This window comes from Anomaloglossus baeobatrachus, chromosome 11 (assembly GCF_048569485.1).
Source record: "Anomaloglossus baeobatrachus isolate aAnoBae1 chromosome 11, aAnoBae1.hap1, whole genome shotgun sequence".
NCBI lineage: Eukaryota > Metazoa > Chordata > Amphibia > Anura > Aromobatidae > Anomaloglossus > Anomaloglossus baeobatrachus.
The window spans coordinates 181,988,593-182,006,584 of record NC_134363.1 but is presented as its reverse complement, the minus strand read 5'-3'; the positions used below and the strand labels follow the sequence as shown (position 1 = coordinate 182,006,584).

Here is a 17,992-nt window from a genome sequence, read left to right as displayed (position 1 = left end):
GTGGTGGGGGGGCCAGTTATGGTATGTGACCGGGGCGGTGGTGGGGGGCGAGTTATGGGATGTGACCGGGGCGGTGGTGGAGGGTCAGTTATGGGATGTGACCGGGGCGGTGGTGGGGGCCAGTTATGGGATGTGACCGGGGCAGTGGTGGGGGGTCAGTTATGGGATGTGACTGGGGCGGTGGTGGGGGGCGAGTTATGGCATGTGACCGGGGCAGTGGTGGGGGGTCAGTTATGGGATGTGACCGGGGCAGTGGTGGGGGGCGAGTTATGGTATGTGACCGGGGCGGTGGTGGGGGGCCAGTTATGGGATGTGACCGGGGCAGTGGTGGGGGCCAGTTATGGTATGTGACCGGGGCAGTGGTGGGGGGCCAGTTATGGGATGTGACCGGGGCGGTGGTGGGGGGGCCAGTTATGGGATGTGACCGGGGCGGTGGTGGGGGGCCAGTTATGGTATGTGACCGGGGCAGTGGTGGGGGGTGAGTTATGGCATGTGACCGGGGCGGTGGTGGGGGGCCAGTTATGGGATGTGACCGGGGCAGTGGTGGGGGGTGAGTTATGGCATGTGACCGGGGCGGTGGTGGGGGGCCAGTTATGGGATGTGACCGGGGCAGTGGTGGGGGCCAGTTATGGGATGTGACCGGGGCGGTGGTGGGGGGCCAGTTATGGGATGTGACCGGGGCGGTGGTGGGGGGCCAGTTATGGGATGTGACCGGGGCAGTGGTGGGGGCCAGTTATGGGATGTGACCGGGGCAGTGGTGGGGGGCCAGTTATGGGATGTGACCGGGGCAGTGGTGGGGGGCAGATGATGGGATGGATGTGGCGGGGCAGGTTATGGGATGGATGTGGCGGGGCAGGTTATGGGATGGATGTGGCGGGGCAGGTTATGGGATGGATGTGGCGGGGCAGGTTATGGGATGGATGTGGCGGGGCAGGTTATGGGATGGATGTGGCGGGGCAGGTTATGGGATGGATGTGGCGGGGCAGGTTATGGGATGGATGTGGCGGGGCAGGTTATGGGATGGATGTGGCGGGGCAGGTTATGGGATGGATGTGGCGGGGCAGGTTATGGGATGGATGTGGCGGGGCAGGTTATGGGATGGATGTGGCGGGGCAGGTTATGGGATGGATGTGGCGGGGCAGGTTATGGGATGGATGTGGCGGGGCAGGTTATGGGATGGATGTGGCGGGGCAGGTTATGGGATGGATGTGGCGGGGCAGGTTATGGGATGGATGTGGCGGGGCAGGTTATGGGATGGATGTGAAGGGGCAGGTTATGGGATGGATGTGGCGGGGCAGGTTATGGGATGGATGTGGCGGGGCAGGTTATGGGATGGATGTGAAGGGGCAGGTTATGGGATGGATGTGACTGGGGAGGTTATGGGATGGATGTGGCGGGGCAGGTTATGGGATGGATGTGACTGGGGAGGTTATGGGATGGATGTGGCGGGGCAGGTTATGGGATGGATGTGGCGGGGCAGGTTATGGGATGGATGTGGCGGGGCAGGTTATGGGATGGATGTGGCGGGGCAGGTTATGGGATGGATGTGGCGGGGCAGGTTATGGGATGGATGGGACGGGGCAGGTTATGGGATGGATGTGGCGGGGCAGGTTATGGGATGGATGTGGCGGGGCAGGTTATGGGATGGATGTGGCGGGGCAGGTTATGGGATGGATGTGGCGGGGCAGGTTATGGGATGGATGTGGCGGGGCAGGTTATGGGATGGATGTGGCGGGGCAGGTTATGGGATGGATGTGACGGGGCAGGTTATGGGATGGATGTGGCGGGGCAGGTTATGGGATGGATGTGAAGGGGCAGGTTATGGGATGGATGTGGCGGGGCAGGTTATGGGATGGATGTGGCGGGGCAGGTTATGGGATGGATGTGAAGGGGCAGGTTATGGGATGGATGTGACTGGGGAGGTTATGGGATGGATGTGGCGGGGCAGGTTATGGGATGGATGTGACTGGGGAGGTTATGGGATGGATGTGGCGGGGCAGGTTATGGGATGGATGTGGCGGGGCAGGTTATGGGATGGATGTGGCGGGGCAGGTTATGGGATGGATGTGGCGGGGCAGGTTATGGGATGGATGTGGCGGGGCAGGTTATGGGATGGATGGGACGGGGCAGGTTATGGGATGGATGTGGCGGGGCAGGTTATGGGATGGATGTGGCGGGGCAGGTTATGGGATGGATGTGGCGGGGCAGGTTATGGGATGGATGTGGCGGGGCAGGTTATGGGATGGATGTGGCGGGGCAGGTTATGGGATGGATGTGACGGGGCAGGTTATGGGATGGATGTGACGGGGCAGGTTATGGGATGGATGTGGCGGGGCAGGTTATGGGATGGATGGGACGGGGCAGGTTATGGGATGGATGTGGCGGGGCAGGTTATGGGATGGATGTGGCGGGGCAGGTTATGGGATGGATGTGGCGGGGCAGGTTATGGGATGGATGTGGCGGGGCAGGTTATGGGATGGATGTGGCGGGGCAGGTTATGGGATGGATGTGACGGGGCAGGTTATGGGATGGATGTGACGGGGCAGGTTATGGGATGGATGTGACGGGGCAGGTTATGGGATGGATGTGACGGGGCAGGTTATGGGATGGATGTGACGGGGCAGGTTATGGGATGGATGTGGCGGGGCAGGTTATGGGATGGATGTGGCGGGGCAGGTTATGGGATGGATGTGACGGGGCAGGTTATGGGATGGATGTGACGGGGCAGGTTATGGGATGGATGTGGCGGGGCAGGTTATGGGATGGATGTGGCGGGGCAGGTTATGGGATGGATGTGGCGGGGCAGGTTATGGGATGGATGTGGCGGGGCAGGTTATGGGATGGATGTGGCGGGGCAGGTTATGGGATGGATGTGGCGGGGCAGGTTATGGGATGGATGTGGCGGGGCAGGTTATGGGATGGATGTGGCGGGGCAGGTTTGCATACACAGGGCAGCTCTCTGGGCGTCATGTGGGATGAGAATGACAAAGGGACCCGTCTCCATGGCAATCTATGGCGGCGGTGTCAGCCCCGCCTCTTGTCACTGTTGTCCTGACCCCGGTCTCACCAGCTCCTCCGGGGTGCGGCTCTCCTGGTCTCCGCAGCAGCAGCAGCAGCACCCGGAGCCCCCGCACGTCGCCATCTTGCTCCCCCTCCTTGCACACAGCGGCTGTCACATGACCACAGCCCCTAGCAGCCCCCCCAGAGGTACCAGCAGGACACGCCCATGCAGCCCACGTGACCATCTCGCGACGCCTAAACACCCCGCCCCTAAAGAGGTGGTGCTATGGTGCTCGCGCTGGGCGATCACGTGGTGCCTGCGGGCGCCGCTGGTGACGTCACGAGAGGTTTAATGCGCGCCGCCGGCTGTCGGGGGTGAGGAGGAGACGGCAGCGGGAGAGCGAGGTGAGAGCGGCGCTGGGGATGCCGGGCTGTGCACACGGGGCGGCTCTACACCGGCCATGTGCGGTATCCTGGGCGGCTTCTCAGTATGTTGGGACTGTGGGGATTGAATGAATGTGACGCGCTCCTGGGACACGCTCCCTTCATGGTCTCTGCAGCAGCAGCATGCTGGTACTTGTAGTCCCCAGAATCACACTGACTTCTGTATATAAGTGATAACATTCTGCAGCTGTGTTCAGCCCCCAGACCCTGCGCTATGTGCAGCCTCCTGCGCTCTGCCACTGTTCACACTGCAGACCCCACAGATGGTGACCGCTGCGTCCATCCATGCACCTGCAGAGTGGCTTTTTCTCATGGCTCCTCTGTGTGGGCGATCAGAGATCGAGGGCGACTGAATGTAGCCGGCCATCCCTGTAGCAGCTCCCGGGAGCACCGGCCGTCCTCTGAGCAGCCCCGGACCACTGTCTGCCTCCGGGGTCAACAAGCAGCCCCCAGGACCATCAGCTGCCCCGGGAGCACCGGCCGTCCTCTGAGCAGCCCCGGACCACTGTCTGCCTCCGGGGTCAACGAGACAACAAGCAGCCCCCAGGACTATCAGCCGCCCCGGGAGCACCGGCCATCCTCTGAGCAGCCCCGGACCACTGTCTGCCTCCGGGGTCAACAAGCAGCCCCCAGGACCATCAGCTGCCCCGGGAGCACCGGCCGTCCTCGGAGCAGCCCCGGACCACTGTCTGCCTCCGGGGTCAACAAGCAGCCCCCAGGACCATCAGCTGCCCCGGGAGCACCGGCCGTCCTCGGAGCAGCCCTGGACCACTGTCTGCCTCTGGGGTCAACGGGACAACAAGCAGCCCCCAGGACCATCAGCTGCCCCGGGAGCACCGGCCGTCCTCGGAGCAGCCCCGGACCACTGTCTGCCTCCGGGGTCAACGAGACAACAAGCAGCCCCCAGGACTATCAGCCGCCCCGGGAGCACCGGCCGTCCTCGGAGCAGCCCCGGACCACTGTCTGCCTCCGGGGTCAACGAGACAACAAGCAGCCCCCAGGACCATCAGCTGCCCCGGGAGCACCGGCCGTCCTCTGAGCAGCCCTGGACCACTGTCTGCCTCCGGGGTCAACGAGACAACAAGCAGCCCCCAGGACCATCAGCTGCCCCGGGAGCACCGGCCATCCTCTGAGCAGCCCTGGACCACTGTCTGCCTCTGGGGTCAACGGGACAACAAGCAGCCCCCAGGACCATCAGCTGCCCCGGGAGCACCGGCCGTCCTCTGAGCAGCCCCGGACCACTGTCTGCCTCCGGGGTCAACGGGACAACAAGCAGCCCCCAGGACCATCAGCTGCCCCGGGAGCACCGGCCGTCCTCTGAGCAGCCCCGGACCACTGTCTGCCTCCGGGGTCAATGAGACAACAAGCAGCCCCCAGGAGCACCGGCCGTCCTCTGAGCAGCCCCGGACCACTGTCCTGCCTCCGGGGTCAATGAGACAACAAGCAGCCCCTAGGACCATCAGCTGCCCCGGGAGCACCGGCCGTCCTCTGAGCAGCCCTGGACCACTGTCCTGCCTCCGGGGTCAACGAGACAACAAGCAGCCCCCAGGACCATCATCTGCCCCGGGAGCACCGGCCATCCTCGGAGCAGTCCTGGACCACTGTCCTGCCTCCGGGATCACCACCGGCCGTCCTCTGAGCAGCCCCGGACCACTGTCTGCCTCCGGGGTCCACGGGATCACAAGGAGCCCCCAGGATCACCACTGGCCGTCCCCAGAGCGGGTCCCGGGACCACCGTCCGTCCCTGGAGCAGTGCAGGGGGTGGGGGTCTCAAGTCTTTCGCTGACTGCCGTCACGTTGCCTCGTTCGCTCTCGTGAAGCCGCCAGATGCTTCATTATGGAAAGTTCTGGGACTTTCTAACTCTTCTTCTCGGATTCCCCGGGGTCTGCAGTAATTTCCTCCATTTTTTTTTTTTGAGAATTTTTGTATTTTTGTCACTTTTTTTTAACTTGTTGATTTTTTTCTTTTTCTTTGAGAAATCACAGCTGAGGGTTTGTTCCAGTTGCATCCTGGACTCCGGGCAGAGACGTGTGCGCTCGGGGCATTGTGCTTTCCAGATGGATACAATTGTAACATTCTGTTATCTGTGATGAGGGGATCGTCCCGGGTAGATAAGTTCTTCCTCCTGGTGGCCGGGGTCCGGGCTCTGGACCCTCCACCCATCTGCTCCATTCATCGTCTATGGGACGGCTGAGTGCAGCGCTATCCTGTTCTGTGGTCCCATAGACAATGAATGGTGCAGCGAAGCCTACATCCAACCTGTGACCCCCATCACACTGGGCTGTGCAGAGACATTGGGCCCCAGTGATCAGGAAGATGCCTTCCCTCCCCCCCCCCCCATCTTATCCTTGTCGATAGGGGTTAGTGCATTGACTTGTGCTAGCCTTTTAAATGAGGTTTTTCATGTGGGGTCTGCTCCTGTGACGGACCCCATTATAGTCTGAGATCTCTGCAGGGGTCTGCTCCTGTCACAGACCCCCATTATAGGCTGAGATCTCTGCAGGGGTCTGCTCCTGTCACAGACCCCCATTATAGGCTGAGATCTCTGCAGGGGTCTGCTCCTGTCACAGACCCCCATTATAGGCTGAGATCTCTGCAGGGGTCTGCTCCTGTGACAGACCCCCATTATAGGCTGAGATCTCTGCAGGGGTCTGCTCCTGTGACGGACCCCCATTATAGGCTGAGGTCTCTGCAGGGGTCTGCTCCTGTGACGGACCCCATTATAGGCTGAGATCTCTGCAGGGGTCTGCTCCTGTGATGGACCCCATTATAGTCCGAGGGCTCCGCAGGGGTCTGCTCCTGTGACGGACCCCATTATAGGCTGAGATCTCTGCGGGGGTCTGCTCCTGTGACGGACCCCATTATAGTGCGAGGGCTCTGCAGGGGTCTGCTCCTGTGACGGACCCCATTATAGTGCGAGGGCTCTGCAGGGGTCTGCTCCTGTGACGGACCCCATTATAGTGCGAGGGCTCTGCAGGGGTCTGCTCCTGTGACGGACCCCATTATAGTGCGAGGGTTCTGCAGGGGTCTGCTCCTGTGACGGACCCCATTATAGTGCGAGGGCTCTGCAGGGGTCTGATCCTGTGACTGACCCCATTATAGTGCGAGGGCTCTGCAGGGGTCTGATCCTGTGACGGACCCCATTATAGTGCGAGGGCTCTGCAGGGGTCTGCTCCTGTGACGGACCCCATTATAGTGCGAGGGCTCTGCAGGGGTCTGCTCCTGTGACGGACCCCATTATAGTGCGAGGGCTCTGCAGGGGTCTGCTCCTGTGACGGACCCCATTATAGTGCGAGGGCTCTGCAGGGGTCTGCTCCTGTGACGGACCCCATTATAGTGCGAGGGCTCTGCAGGGGTCTGCTCCTGTGACGGACCCCATTATAGTGCGAGGGCTCTGCAGGGGTCTGCTCCTGTGACGGACCCCATTATAGTGCGAGGGCTCTGCAGGGGTCTGCTCCTGTGACGGACCCCATTATAGTGCGAGGGCTCTGCAGGGGTCTGCTCCTGTGACGGACCCCATTATAGTGCGAGGGCTCTGCAGGGGTCTGCTCCTGTGACGGACCCCATTATAGTGCGAGGGCTCTGCAGGGGTCTGATCCTGTGACGGACCCCATTATAGTGCGAGGGCTCTGCAGGGGTCTGATCCTGTGACGGACCCCATTATAGTGCGAGGGCTCTGCAGGGGTTTGATCCTGTGACGGACCCCATTATAGTGCGAGGGCTCCGCAGGGGTCTGATCCTGTGCCTGCAGTTATTGTCCTCTGCTATCAGCCATATTGAGGCTGAGATGAGACTGCTTGTCAGGGTGTTCCTATGTCCCATTTCTCCAGTGCTGCCAGCTGTAGGGTTCATGGCCCTTTTAAAAACCAGCACAGGTACCAGTAGAGGGCGCTAGTGAGTGTGCGGCACTTTTGCATTTTACTTTTTTTTTTTTCAAGCATGTCAGAGGACGAGGTCACCCCCGGCAGATTTGCACCTTTTTTAGGGCCATTGCACCGACATTTATGTGCATGGAATAAAACTCCTGTATTTTCTCCCACAGACCCCGACCACCTCCACCCCTGATCACTGGGATCCGCACCTCTCCCCATTACACAGTGCAGGGGCAGGTCGGACCCCTGACCACCTCCACCCCTGATCACTGGGATCCGCACCTCTCCCCATTACACAGTGCAGGGGCAGGTCGGACCCCTGACCACCTCCACCCCTGATCACTGGGATCCGCCCTTCTCCCCACTACACAGTGCAGGGGCAGGTCGGACCCCTGACCACCTCCACCCCGATCACTGGGATCCGCACCTCTCCCCAGTACACTGTGCAGGGGCAGGTCGGACCCCTGACCACCTCCACCACTGATCACTGGGATCCGCACCTCTCCCCATTACACGGTGCAGGGGCAGGTCGGACCCCTGACCACCTCCACCCCGATCACTGGGATCCGCACCTCTCCCCATTACACAGTGCAGGGGCAGGTCGGACCCCTGACCACCACTGATCACTGGGATCCGCACCTCTCCCCACTACACAGTGCAGGGGCAGGTCGGACCCCTGACCACCTCCACCACTGATCACTGGGATCCGCACCTCTCCCCAGTACACAGTGCAGGGGCAGGTCGGACCCCTGACCACCTCCACCCCTGATCACTGGGATCCGCACCTCTCCCCACTACACAGTGCAGGGGCAGGTCGGACCCCTGACCACCTCCACCACTGATCTGAGCTGGTAGAAGGGAATGAATGAAGCGGTGGGGCGCGCTCTGTTACCCCTTTCTGCCCGTCGCTCTGGGTCCCGGTGATCTGAGCTCCACCAATCGTTACCACCTCTCCTTAGGATGGGTGATGCTGTGTTTTCTCTGCATAACCCTTGTAATGCCTCTCACAGCTGAGGGTTTGTTACAGTTGTATCTGATGGCAGATATCCGGCAGGAGAGGGGTTTGTGCACTTCTCGGGCATCGTCTAGACGTGTGATGTCCTGATGGATGGTGGAGCGGAGGACCGGCTGTGGGTGCGCTCCTGGCAGCGTCTGTATAATCCTGTAACCACACCTGACTTGGCCCCGGGCCTCGGCTGACTCTTCACCTAGTTTTCCCCGTATTCAGGAGTGCGCGACGCCTGTATTACTGATGATTATATAATATAGTGGGGGCTGCTCTCCCGCCCCAGACTGATGGGTATAGGGGGCTGTGCACACTAGGTATTCAGTGCAGAAATTTCTGCATCTCTTGGCAGGAAAAAGCCAGTGGCACAAATGTTTTTGATGCGGTTTTGCAGACTTTTTTTGGTGCAGATTTTTTCCCCCAATCATTTATAGGGGTGAAATCTGCAGCAAAAAGACAAGCCTTGCCCTGCTGCAGATTTATCTACAAGGAGCGAATGCATGAGCCAGGAATTGGGAAACCCTTCCGCTGATAAAACGCACCGTGTGCACGCAGCCGTACCGTGCTGTGAGCCTGTAGTGTCCCCGTGCACCTGTAGGCTCATATTATAGGGCCAATGGGTATTATTGATGGAGCCCGGGTCACCTGTAGCACAAGACCCCAAAAAGACGGACGCGATTGAGGTATCCATTCACTGACAGCAATCACAGAGCGGCAATGAAGCCTGGACCGCTCTGTAGCTTTTCCTTCCAGAATTGCGCTGGATGAGACTTGTCGGAGCAATTATCCCCGGCTCTGTCCCTCGTCTTCTCGGCCGGCTTTATAAAGGGTTAAATATGCCGCCACCTGTAGCCCAGATACTGTACAAGTGGTCTGTTGCGTAACGCTCCGCTGTTTGATTAACCCTTTTCTTCCTCTCTTGTCCTCCAAGACCTGCTAAATACCTGAGAAGAGCGGTTCCTAGAAGTCCCTGGCGCCGCAGATCAGGAGTTCAAACCTCTCCGGAGACTCGGACAGAAAGATCAGGTGTCGGCGGCGCTTTAAATAGCGGCCGCTTCTCTCAGCTCCATTTTGGGACCCCCAATTATGAGACCTGTGGAGATGGAGCGTGTTCTATAATAAGGCCGGGGTGACGCTGGCAATGAATGCCACGTGCCCGAAGGCAACGACTAGCGTGGGTGCAGGATGCCAATCACCTGGCACGTGGCACGGTGCAATGGGGGCCACGTTCATGTGTGCAGCTTCAGGCTGCAGGATTCCCATCGCTTGGCACGTGGCACGGTGCAATGGGGGCCACGTTCATGTGTGCAGCTTCAGGCTGCAGGATTCCCATCGCTTGGCACGTGGCACGGTGCAATGGGGGCCACGTTCATGTGTGCAGCTTCAGGCTGCAGGATTCCCATCGCGTGGCACGGTGCAATGGGGGCCACGTTCGTAGGTGCAGTGTCGTCTTCACATACTGCAACTTTAAATACTTCTTTGATCTGAAGATTTTTAACGAAGCTTCCGTCATTTTTCCAAAAGTTTCAGGAGCTGGCGGAAGAACGGCAAAAGTTCTAACCTTGTGAGCAGTTTTTACAGGCCATTAGGGGTCTGTGCCGATCTTTGTGCACCACCAGGACGCTGGATTGTGGCGTCACTCCCTGGCCTCGCCTGATATGTAGGGCGAGGGACCCCTCTAATCGCCCGCCCGTGTCCCGCATTATCTGCCATTATCGCAGCGGTATACCTGCAGATTACGCTCCGCAGTTGGAGCTTCCTGATTTCCCGCTTTCAGTGAAAGTTCCTATGTATGAACCGCAGGACCCCGGCGTAGTGATGAGTCAGCGGCTAAAGTCTAACACCACCAGTGCGGGCGCCGGGAGATGGACCTGAGATTGGGGATTTGTCCTTTCTCCTGCATCAGGCGATCGTCACATCACTGTGTGCAGCGTTCCCATAGGACCGGCACCGGAGCGTCAGGCTGCCGGAAATCTGATCATCTGGAAAAGTGCGCACAATCTGATTGGTCTGTTTTGGGGGGGTAAGGGGGGGGTTTAAATCTCTGTTTCTATGGAGTACAAAGTCACCCAGCTTTCCTAGGCCCCTGAATGACAGCTTTTACTACATATGGTGTGGAGCAGATCGGAAATAAAGCATGTGGAGTCCATAATGCTGGCCATATTAATTTTCATCCAGCTTTCCCAGGAACAGAGACCTGAGAAATTAATATAAATAATTTTAAATAATAATTAAAAAAAAATATATATAAAAATAAAATAAATAACAATAAATAAAAATAAGAATATTTTTATTATAATAATTTTTTTATAATATATATATATATATATATATATATATATATATATATATATATATATATATATATATATATATATATTATAAAAAAATTATTATAATAAAAATATTATTCTTATTTTTATTTATTGTTATTTATTTTATTTTTATATATATATTTTTTTTTTCTTTCTCCTAGGTCTGATCTCTGGTGCCACCATGGTGAAGGCAAACAGCATTGATGGCGGCAGCGCCAGCTGTAGCAGCACCGAGAACTCCAAGGAGAGCTCCCGCTGCTCCACCCCGGTCCTGGACGTAGAGCGGCATGAGCGTCTACGAGATAAAATGCGCCGGCGCGTTGAAGCGGGAGACAAGTGGTTCTCGTTGGAGTTCTTCCCACCACGAACAGCAAGTGGCGCTGTGAACCTGATCTCCAGGTGTGTGAGCGGCGGCTCTACACGGGGTCCTCCGGGGTCGGGATTCCTCTTACCAGGTCTTCTAACATTACAGGTTTGATCGGATGGGTTCTGGGGGCCCCCTCTTCATCGATGTGACCTGGCACCCTGCAGGGGACCCAGGTTCTGAGAAAGAAACCTCCTCCATGATCATTGCCAGCACCGCTGTGAACTTCTGTGGGTTGGAGACGGTTCTGCACATGACGTGTTGTACCCAAAGCAAGGAGGAGATCACCGCACATCTGCAGAAGGCGAAACACAACGGGCTGAAAAACATCATGGCTCTTCGAGGGGGTAATATAGAGATAACTGATGAAATAATATTCTGTCCCCTATAAAAGAATATAACTACTATAATACTACCCCCTATATACAAGAATAGAACTACTATAATACTGCCCCCTATGTACAAGAATATAACTACTATAATACTGCCCCCTATGTACAAGAATATAACTACTATAATACTGCCCCCTATGTACAAGAATATAACTACTATAATACTGTCCCCTATATACAAGAATATAACTACTATAATACTGCCCCCTATGTACAAGAATAGAACTACTATAATACTGCCCCCTATGTACAAGAATATAACTACTATAATACTGCCCCTATGTACAAGAATATAACTACTATAATACTGCCCCCTATGTACAAGAATAGAACTACTATAATACTGCCCCCTATGTACAAGAATATAACTACTATAATACTGCCCCTATGTACAAGAATATAACTACTATAATACTGCCCCCTATGTACAAGAATATAACTACTATAATACTGCCCCCTATGTACAAGAATATAACTACTATAATACTGTCCCCTATATACAAGAATATAACTACTATAATACTGTCCCCTATATACAAGAATATAACTACTATAATACTGTCCCTATATACAAGAATATAACTACTATAATACTGCCCCTATGTACAAGAATATAACTACTATAATACTCCTATTTGATCTTGAGCCTTTCTGTTGTTCTAGATCCCCTTGGTGAGGAGTGGGAGGAAGAAGCGGATGGATTTAATTACGCGGTTGATTTGGTGAAGCACATCCGCAATGAATTTGATGACTACTTTGACATCTGTGTCGCTGGTACTTCCCTATGTGTAAGGTCTTGTGATTGCTGGAGATGGTGAGTGGCGGTGTAACGTGAGGCTGTCGTTATCGGTACAGGTTATCCTAAGGGACACCCCGAAGCCGAGAGCTGTGACGCCGATCTCCGGCACCTGAAGGAGAAGGTGGACGCCGGAGCCGACTTCATCATAACTCAGCTGTTCTTCCGGTCAGAGACCTTCCTACAGTTCCTAAAGGATTGTCGGGCGATCGGCATCACCTGCCCCATCCTGCCAGGAATATTTCCCATCCAGGTGTCTAGTACTAATGTATCTGGTCTCGGGTGTTGAGTTGTCAGATGACGTGCTTTCCCCTCCCCCACATAACACATTTTGCCTTTCTTCCTCAGGGCTACGGTTCCTTACGGCAGTTGGTTAAGCTTTCCAAACTGGAAATCCCGCAAGAAATCATGGACGTGATTGAGCCGATCAAGGATAACGACGCGGCCATCAGGAATTACGGCATTGACCTTGCTGTGTCCATGTGCCGGGAGCTGCTGGACAGCGGTCTGGTGCACGGGCTGCACTTCTACACGCTCAACCGGGAGGTGGCCACCATCGACGTGCTCCGGCGGCTCGGCTTGTGGCAGGAGGATCCACGGTGAGGACATGATGTGACGCACGTGCCCAACCCCCACTCCTCTTATTTCCTATGGGTCTACCGGATGCTCCTCTCAGCTTTTTCCCACAGCCCCATAGAAAATGAATGGCCTCCGACTTGCTGTTGTTTTGTTAAGGGGTCACAAATCCTCCCAACATGGCAATCGCTGTGAATCCCAGCACCGGGACACGCCAACCAGCAAGTGGTCACCACCTGTGAATAAAGGAATTGTCCAGTTCTGTGATCCCATATGATCTGTCTACAGAGTGCTCCCTCTAGTGGCCGTCCGGCTCTGCAGAAATCTGTGCGTGCGGACAGCCCAAATCCAGAGCCCCTATTTACTGTTGGGTCCTCTAGGAGCTATGATATCAGATAATGGTGGCTTACGCCTTTTGGTTTATTTCCCGGTAGACGTCCTCTGCCCTGGGCGGTGAGCGCTCACCCCAAGAGGAGGGAAGAAGACGTGCGTCCGATCTTCTGGGCCTCCCGGCCGAAGAGCTACATTCACAGAACCCAGGAGTGGGACGACTTCCCCAATGGACGTTGGTTTGTATCTAGACCAAAGACTGTGCCGATTTTTTTTTGTCTCCATCCTCCCCGGGGATCAAACCTGAGACCTGTGTGATTTTTCTATTTTTAAGGGGAAACTCTTCCTCTCCGGCCTTCGGGGACCTGAAGGATTATTACCTCTTCTACTTGAAGAGCAAGTCTCCACGGGATCAGCTCCTGAAGATGTGGGGCGAGGAGCAGAGCAGCGAGGAGAGCGTCTTCGAGGTCTTCACCTGTTACATTACGGGAACTCCCAACCGGAACGGCCACAAGGTGAGGTCAGGCCCCGACCCTGAGGACGAGGCCAGGATTCTGTGGAGGGGAGACCACTAATGAGGCCTTGTGTCCCACTCCAGGTGACTTGTCTTCCTTGGAACGACGACCCTCTGGCTCAGGAAACCAATTTATTAAAGGACCAACTGGAGAAAGTTAATAAAAGGGGGATCCTGACCATTAACTCCCAGCCGAACGTGAATGGGAAACCCTCAACAGACCCCGTGGTGGGGTGGGGGCCGAGCCGAGGCTACGTCTTCCAGAAGGTAGGAAGCTCCTTAACTCTTATCAGCTATAAAATGTGATTGGTGAGGCTTTACTGTGGTGAGCAGGACGTGGACCCCGTAGTCTGCTTTCCCTGCAGCTGCCTGGCATTGGGTGGGTTTAGGCCATACTGAAGACTGGATTTTCTATGTTTCATCCTTTTTTTTCTTGGCACAGGCGTATTTGGAGTTTTTCACCTCCAGTGAGATGGTGACGGCTCTTATCAAAGTGCTGAAACGCTATGAACCTCGGGTCAACTACCACATAGTGAATGTGCAGGTACGGCTCCATCTACCGCACTACGTAATGGCGTCCTGACCAAACGGTAACTAATTCTATCACTGCAGGGTAAAAACGTCACAAACGCCACCGACCTGCAGCCAAACGCTGTCACCTGGGGCATTTTTCCCGGCCGTGAGATCATACAACCAACGGTGGTGGATCCAGTGAGCTTCATGTACTGGAAGGTAAGCGCAGGAGGGGGGGCTGTATTACCGACGGGGGCGGCCGGGCCCCTGTGTGCACAGATATTACATTCAGTAACGTACCCTCTCTGTCCCAGTCTTTGGATGTACATAAACCCAACAGACCCCTCCATTATAGCAGCTCAGGTAAAAGGGTGTGTCTGTCAACTATTGGTAAAAACTCAGCAGAATAGTGAGTGCAGCTCTGGAGTATAATACAGGATGTAACTCAGGATCAGTAATGTAATGTATGTACACAGTAACTGCACCAGCAGAATAGTGAGTGCAGCTCTGGAGTATAATACTGGATGTAATTCAGGATCAGTAATGTATGTACACAGTGACTGCACCAGCAGAATAGTGAGTGTACCTCTGGGGTATAATACAGGATGTAACTCAGGATTAGTAATGTATGTACACAGTGACTGCACCAGCAGAATAGAGAGTGCAGCTCTGGAGGATAATACAGGATGTAACTCAGGATTAGTACAGGATCAGTAATATATGTAGTTAGTAAGTACAGCAGCAGAATAGTAAGTACATAAATTACTGATCTTGTACTAATCCTGAGTTACCTCCTGTATTATACTCCAGAGCTGTACTCACTATTCTGCTGCTGCAGTCACTGTGTACATACATTACAGGATGTAACTCAGGATCAGTAATGTAATGTATGTACACAGTGACTGCACCAGCAGAATAGTGAGTGCAGCTCTGGAGTATAATACAGGACGTAACTCAGGATCAGTAATGTATGTACTTAGTGACTGCAGCAGCAGAATAGTGAGTGTAGCTCTGGGGTATAGGATTAGTAATGTATGTACACAGTGCCTGCAGCAGCAGAATAGTGAGTGCAGCTCTGGAGTATAATGCAGATCCTGTGACTTGACCCTTCCATCACTTTCTGTCTGGCAGGATGAAGCTTTTGCCCTGTGGATCGAGCAGTGGGCTAAACTGTATGAAGAGGAGTCTCCGTCCCGCATGATCATCCAGTACATTCATGATAATTACTTCCTCGTGAACCTGGTGGACAATGACTTCCCGCTGGAGAACTGCCTGTGGCAGGTGATCGAGGACACTTTCCAGGAGCTGGATAATCCCACGGAGCAGTGACTGTAGCACCTCCGGCTCTGCGCTTTCTACCTCGTGGATTCTGGAAGAGCACACATCCACCCCTAGCCCCCCTGGGCTTTATTCTCCACATCCCTGTACAGGCCGTACCCCTAGATATCCTGTCACTACACTCTGCGGTCCTGGGATGAAAGGGAGCTGAGGCTCCGTGTATACAGTTTATATCAACTGCTATGATCACTGAACTAGCTCTTCATATTATATAATTTTTATTTATTTTTTTTCCTCCCCGAGAGGATTTTGGATTTCTTACTTATTTATATCTGCTTTATAGGAAAATGTCCGCATTGTCCTGGTGTGTAGGAAGCGGTGATGTAGCTGATCGCAGCGGGGATTGCAGGATCCCTATGTCGCTGCACGTTTGTCCATAGGCGTCTGCTGCCCGCGTCCGTCCTGTGCCGGCTTTATACTGTAGGAGAATCTCCTATTCTTATATAAGCTCACTTTCATAGAGGAAGGATCAGAAATCTGTTTTTAATGCTGTGCACAAAGAACTATTATATTTTTATTGGATTATAAAGACTGATTGGTGCGGCCTCCTGTGCCTGGATATGACCCATAGCGGCTCGGTTTAGTCTATAGACCTCCTAATATATCAGCCGTTCCTCCATCTGAATCCTCACAGGTAGACGGGGCGAGTGGATCGGATCTTAAAGTGCACCAATCATCAGGACTTTCCTATATAACCTAGAGCCAGTGCTATACTGGCACTATCATGCTGATTCTATACATACCTTTTAGTTGTCAGCTAGCCTGAATAGGTTTTGAAACACAAGAAAGTAAAGTTTGTAAAATGAAAAGCTTGAGTGGCAGCAGCTGCTGATCAGCTGATATCTGGGGTGGGGTTTGATAGTGACTTCCGCCCCTCTGCCTGTTGTTCCTCTCCCTAATTCCATTATAGAAGCGTTTACTAAGTGACTAGAAGGACCTGTGCTGATGTCATACCCATGTGACCACAAGGGGTGGGGCCTCAGCCAACAGAAAAATGTTGCTTCCTGGTATCGGCTATGTTGGCTGAGGCCCCGCCCCTTCTGGTCACGTGGGTATGACATCAGCATAGGTCCTTCTAGTAAGTAAAACAATTCTATAATTAGCATAAATAACCAACCGCGAGGAGGACAGGCAGGGGGTGGGAATCGCTATGAAAACCTACCTAGCTATCAAAAAGCTGATGATTTTATAAACTTTACTTGCTTGTGTTTTAAAACCTATATATCCTAACTGACAATGAAAGGTATGTGTAGACTTAGCCTGATAGTGTTAGTATAGCACTGTATGTATAGAATCAGCCGGATAGTGCCAGTATAGCGCTGTATGTATAGAATCAGCCTGATAGTGCCAGTATAGCGCTGTATGTATAGAATCAGCCTGATAGTGCCAGTATAGCGCTGTATGTATAGAATCAGCCGGATAGTGCCAGTATAGCACTGTATGTATAGAATCAGCCGGATAGTGCCAGTATAGCACTGTATGTATAGGATCAGCCGGATAGTGCCAGTATAGCGCTGTATGTATAGACTCAGCCTGATAGTGCCAGTATAGCGCCGTATGTATCGAATCAGCCTGATAGTGCCAGTATAGCTCTGTATGTATCGAATCAGCCTGATAGTGCCAGTATAGCTCTGTATGTATAAAATCAGCCTGATAGTGCCGGTATAGCACCGTATGTATAGAATCAGCCTGATAGTGCCGGTATAGCACCGTATGTATAGAATCAGCCTGATAGTGCCGGTATAGCACCGTATGTATAGAATCAGCCTGATAGTGCCGGTATAGCACCGTATGTATAGAATCAGCCTGATAGTGCCGGTATAGCACCGTATGTATAGAATCAGCCTGATAGTGCCGGTATAGCACCGTATGTATAGAATCAGCCTGATAGTGCCGGTATAGCACCGTGTGTATAGAATCAGCCTGATAGCGCCGGTATAGCACCGTGTGTATAGAATCAGCCTGATAGCGCCGGTATAGCACCGTGTGTATAGAATCAGCCTGATAGCGCCGGTATAGCACCGTGTGTATAGAATCAGCCTGATAGCGCCGGTATAGCACCGTGTGTATAGAATCAGCCTGATAGCGCCGGTATAGCACCGTGTGTATAGAATCAGCCTGATAGCGCCGGTATAGCACCGTGTGTATAGAATCAGCCTGATAGCGCCGGTATAGCACCGTATGTATAGAATCAGCCTGATAGCGCCGGTATAGCACCGTATGTATAGAATCAGCCTGATAGCGCCGGTATAGCACTGTATGTATAGTCTCAGCCTGATAGCGCCAGTATAGCACTGTATGTATAGAATCAGCCTGATAGCGCCAGTATAGCACTGTATGTATAGAATCAGCCTGATAGCGCCAGTATAGCACTGTATGTATAGTCTCAGCCTGATAGCGCCAGTATAGCACTGTATGTATAGAATCAGCCTGATAGTGCCAGTATAGCTCTGGCTTTAGGTTATATAGGGAAATTCTGGTGATTGGTGCACTTTAAGAAGCGTTTACTGCTGCTCCCCCTTTCCCCCCCT

General features: G+C 54.0%; 2 protein-coding genes across 3 annotated transcripts in view; one reads left to right on the top strand and one right to left on the bottom strand.

The window, feature by feature from the left end:
* CLCN6 (chloride voltage-gated channel 6) overlaps positions 1-3,224 on the bottom strand; it is a 43,388-nt gene extending 40,164 nt beyond the window's left edge. Inside the window, exon 1 of the mRNA XM_075328566.1 lies at positions 3,068-3,224. Coding sequence (XP_075184681.1) covers positions 3,068-3,142 — 75 coding nt within the window. The 5' untranslated portion in view covers positions 3,143-3,224. The remainder of the gene's footprint in view (positions 1-3,067) is intronic.
* Positions 3,225-3,314: 90 nt separating this feature from the next.
* MTHFR (methylenetetrahydrofolate reductase) lies at positions 3,315-15,996 on the top strand. Of its 2 annotated transcripts, none has more exons than XM_075327635.1 (12): positions 3,315-3,405; positions 10,800-11,037; positions 11,111-11,349; positions 12,058-12,168; positions 12,250-12,443; positions 12,539-12,789; positions 13,201-13,335; positions 13,431-13,611; positions 13,695-13,877; positions 14,053-14,154; positions 14,223-14,342; positions 15,255-15,996. In XM_075327635.1, the coding sequence occupies exons 2-12, from the start codon at positions 10,820-10,822 to the stop codon at positions 15,450-15,452; spliced, it is 1,932 nt and encodes a 643-aa protein (XP_075183750.1). In that variant the 5' UTR covers positions 3,315-3,405; positions 10,800-10,819; the 3' UTR covers positions 15,453-15,996. The 2 variants fall into 2 exon arrangements, with proteins under 2 accessions (XP_075183750.1, XP_075183749.1); XM_075327634.1 differs by lacking the exon at positions 3,315-3,405 and adding an exon at positions 3,589-5,335.
* Positions 15,997-17,992: the final 1,996 nt, after the last annotated feature.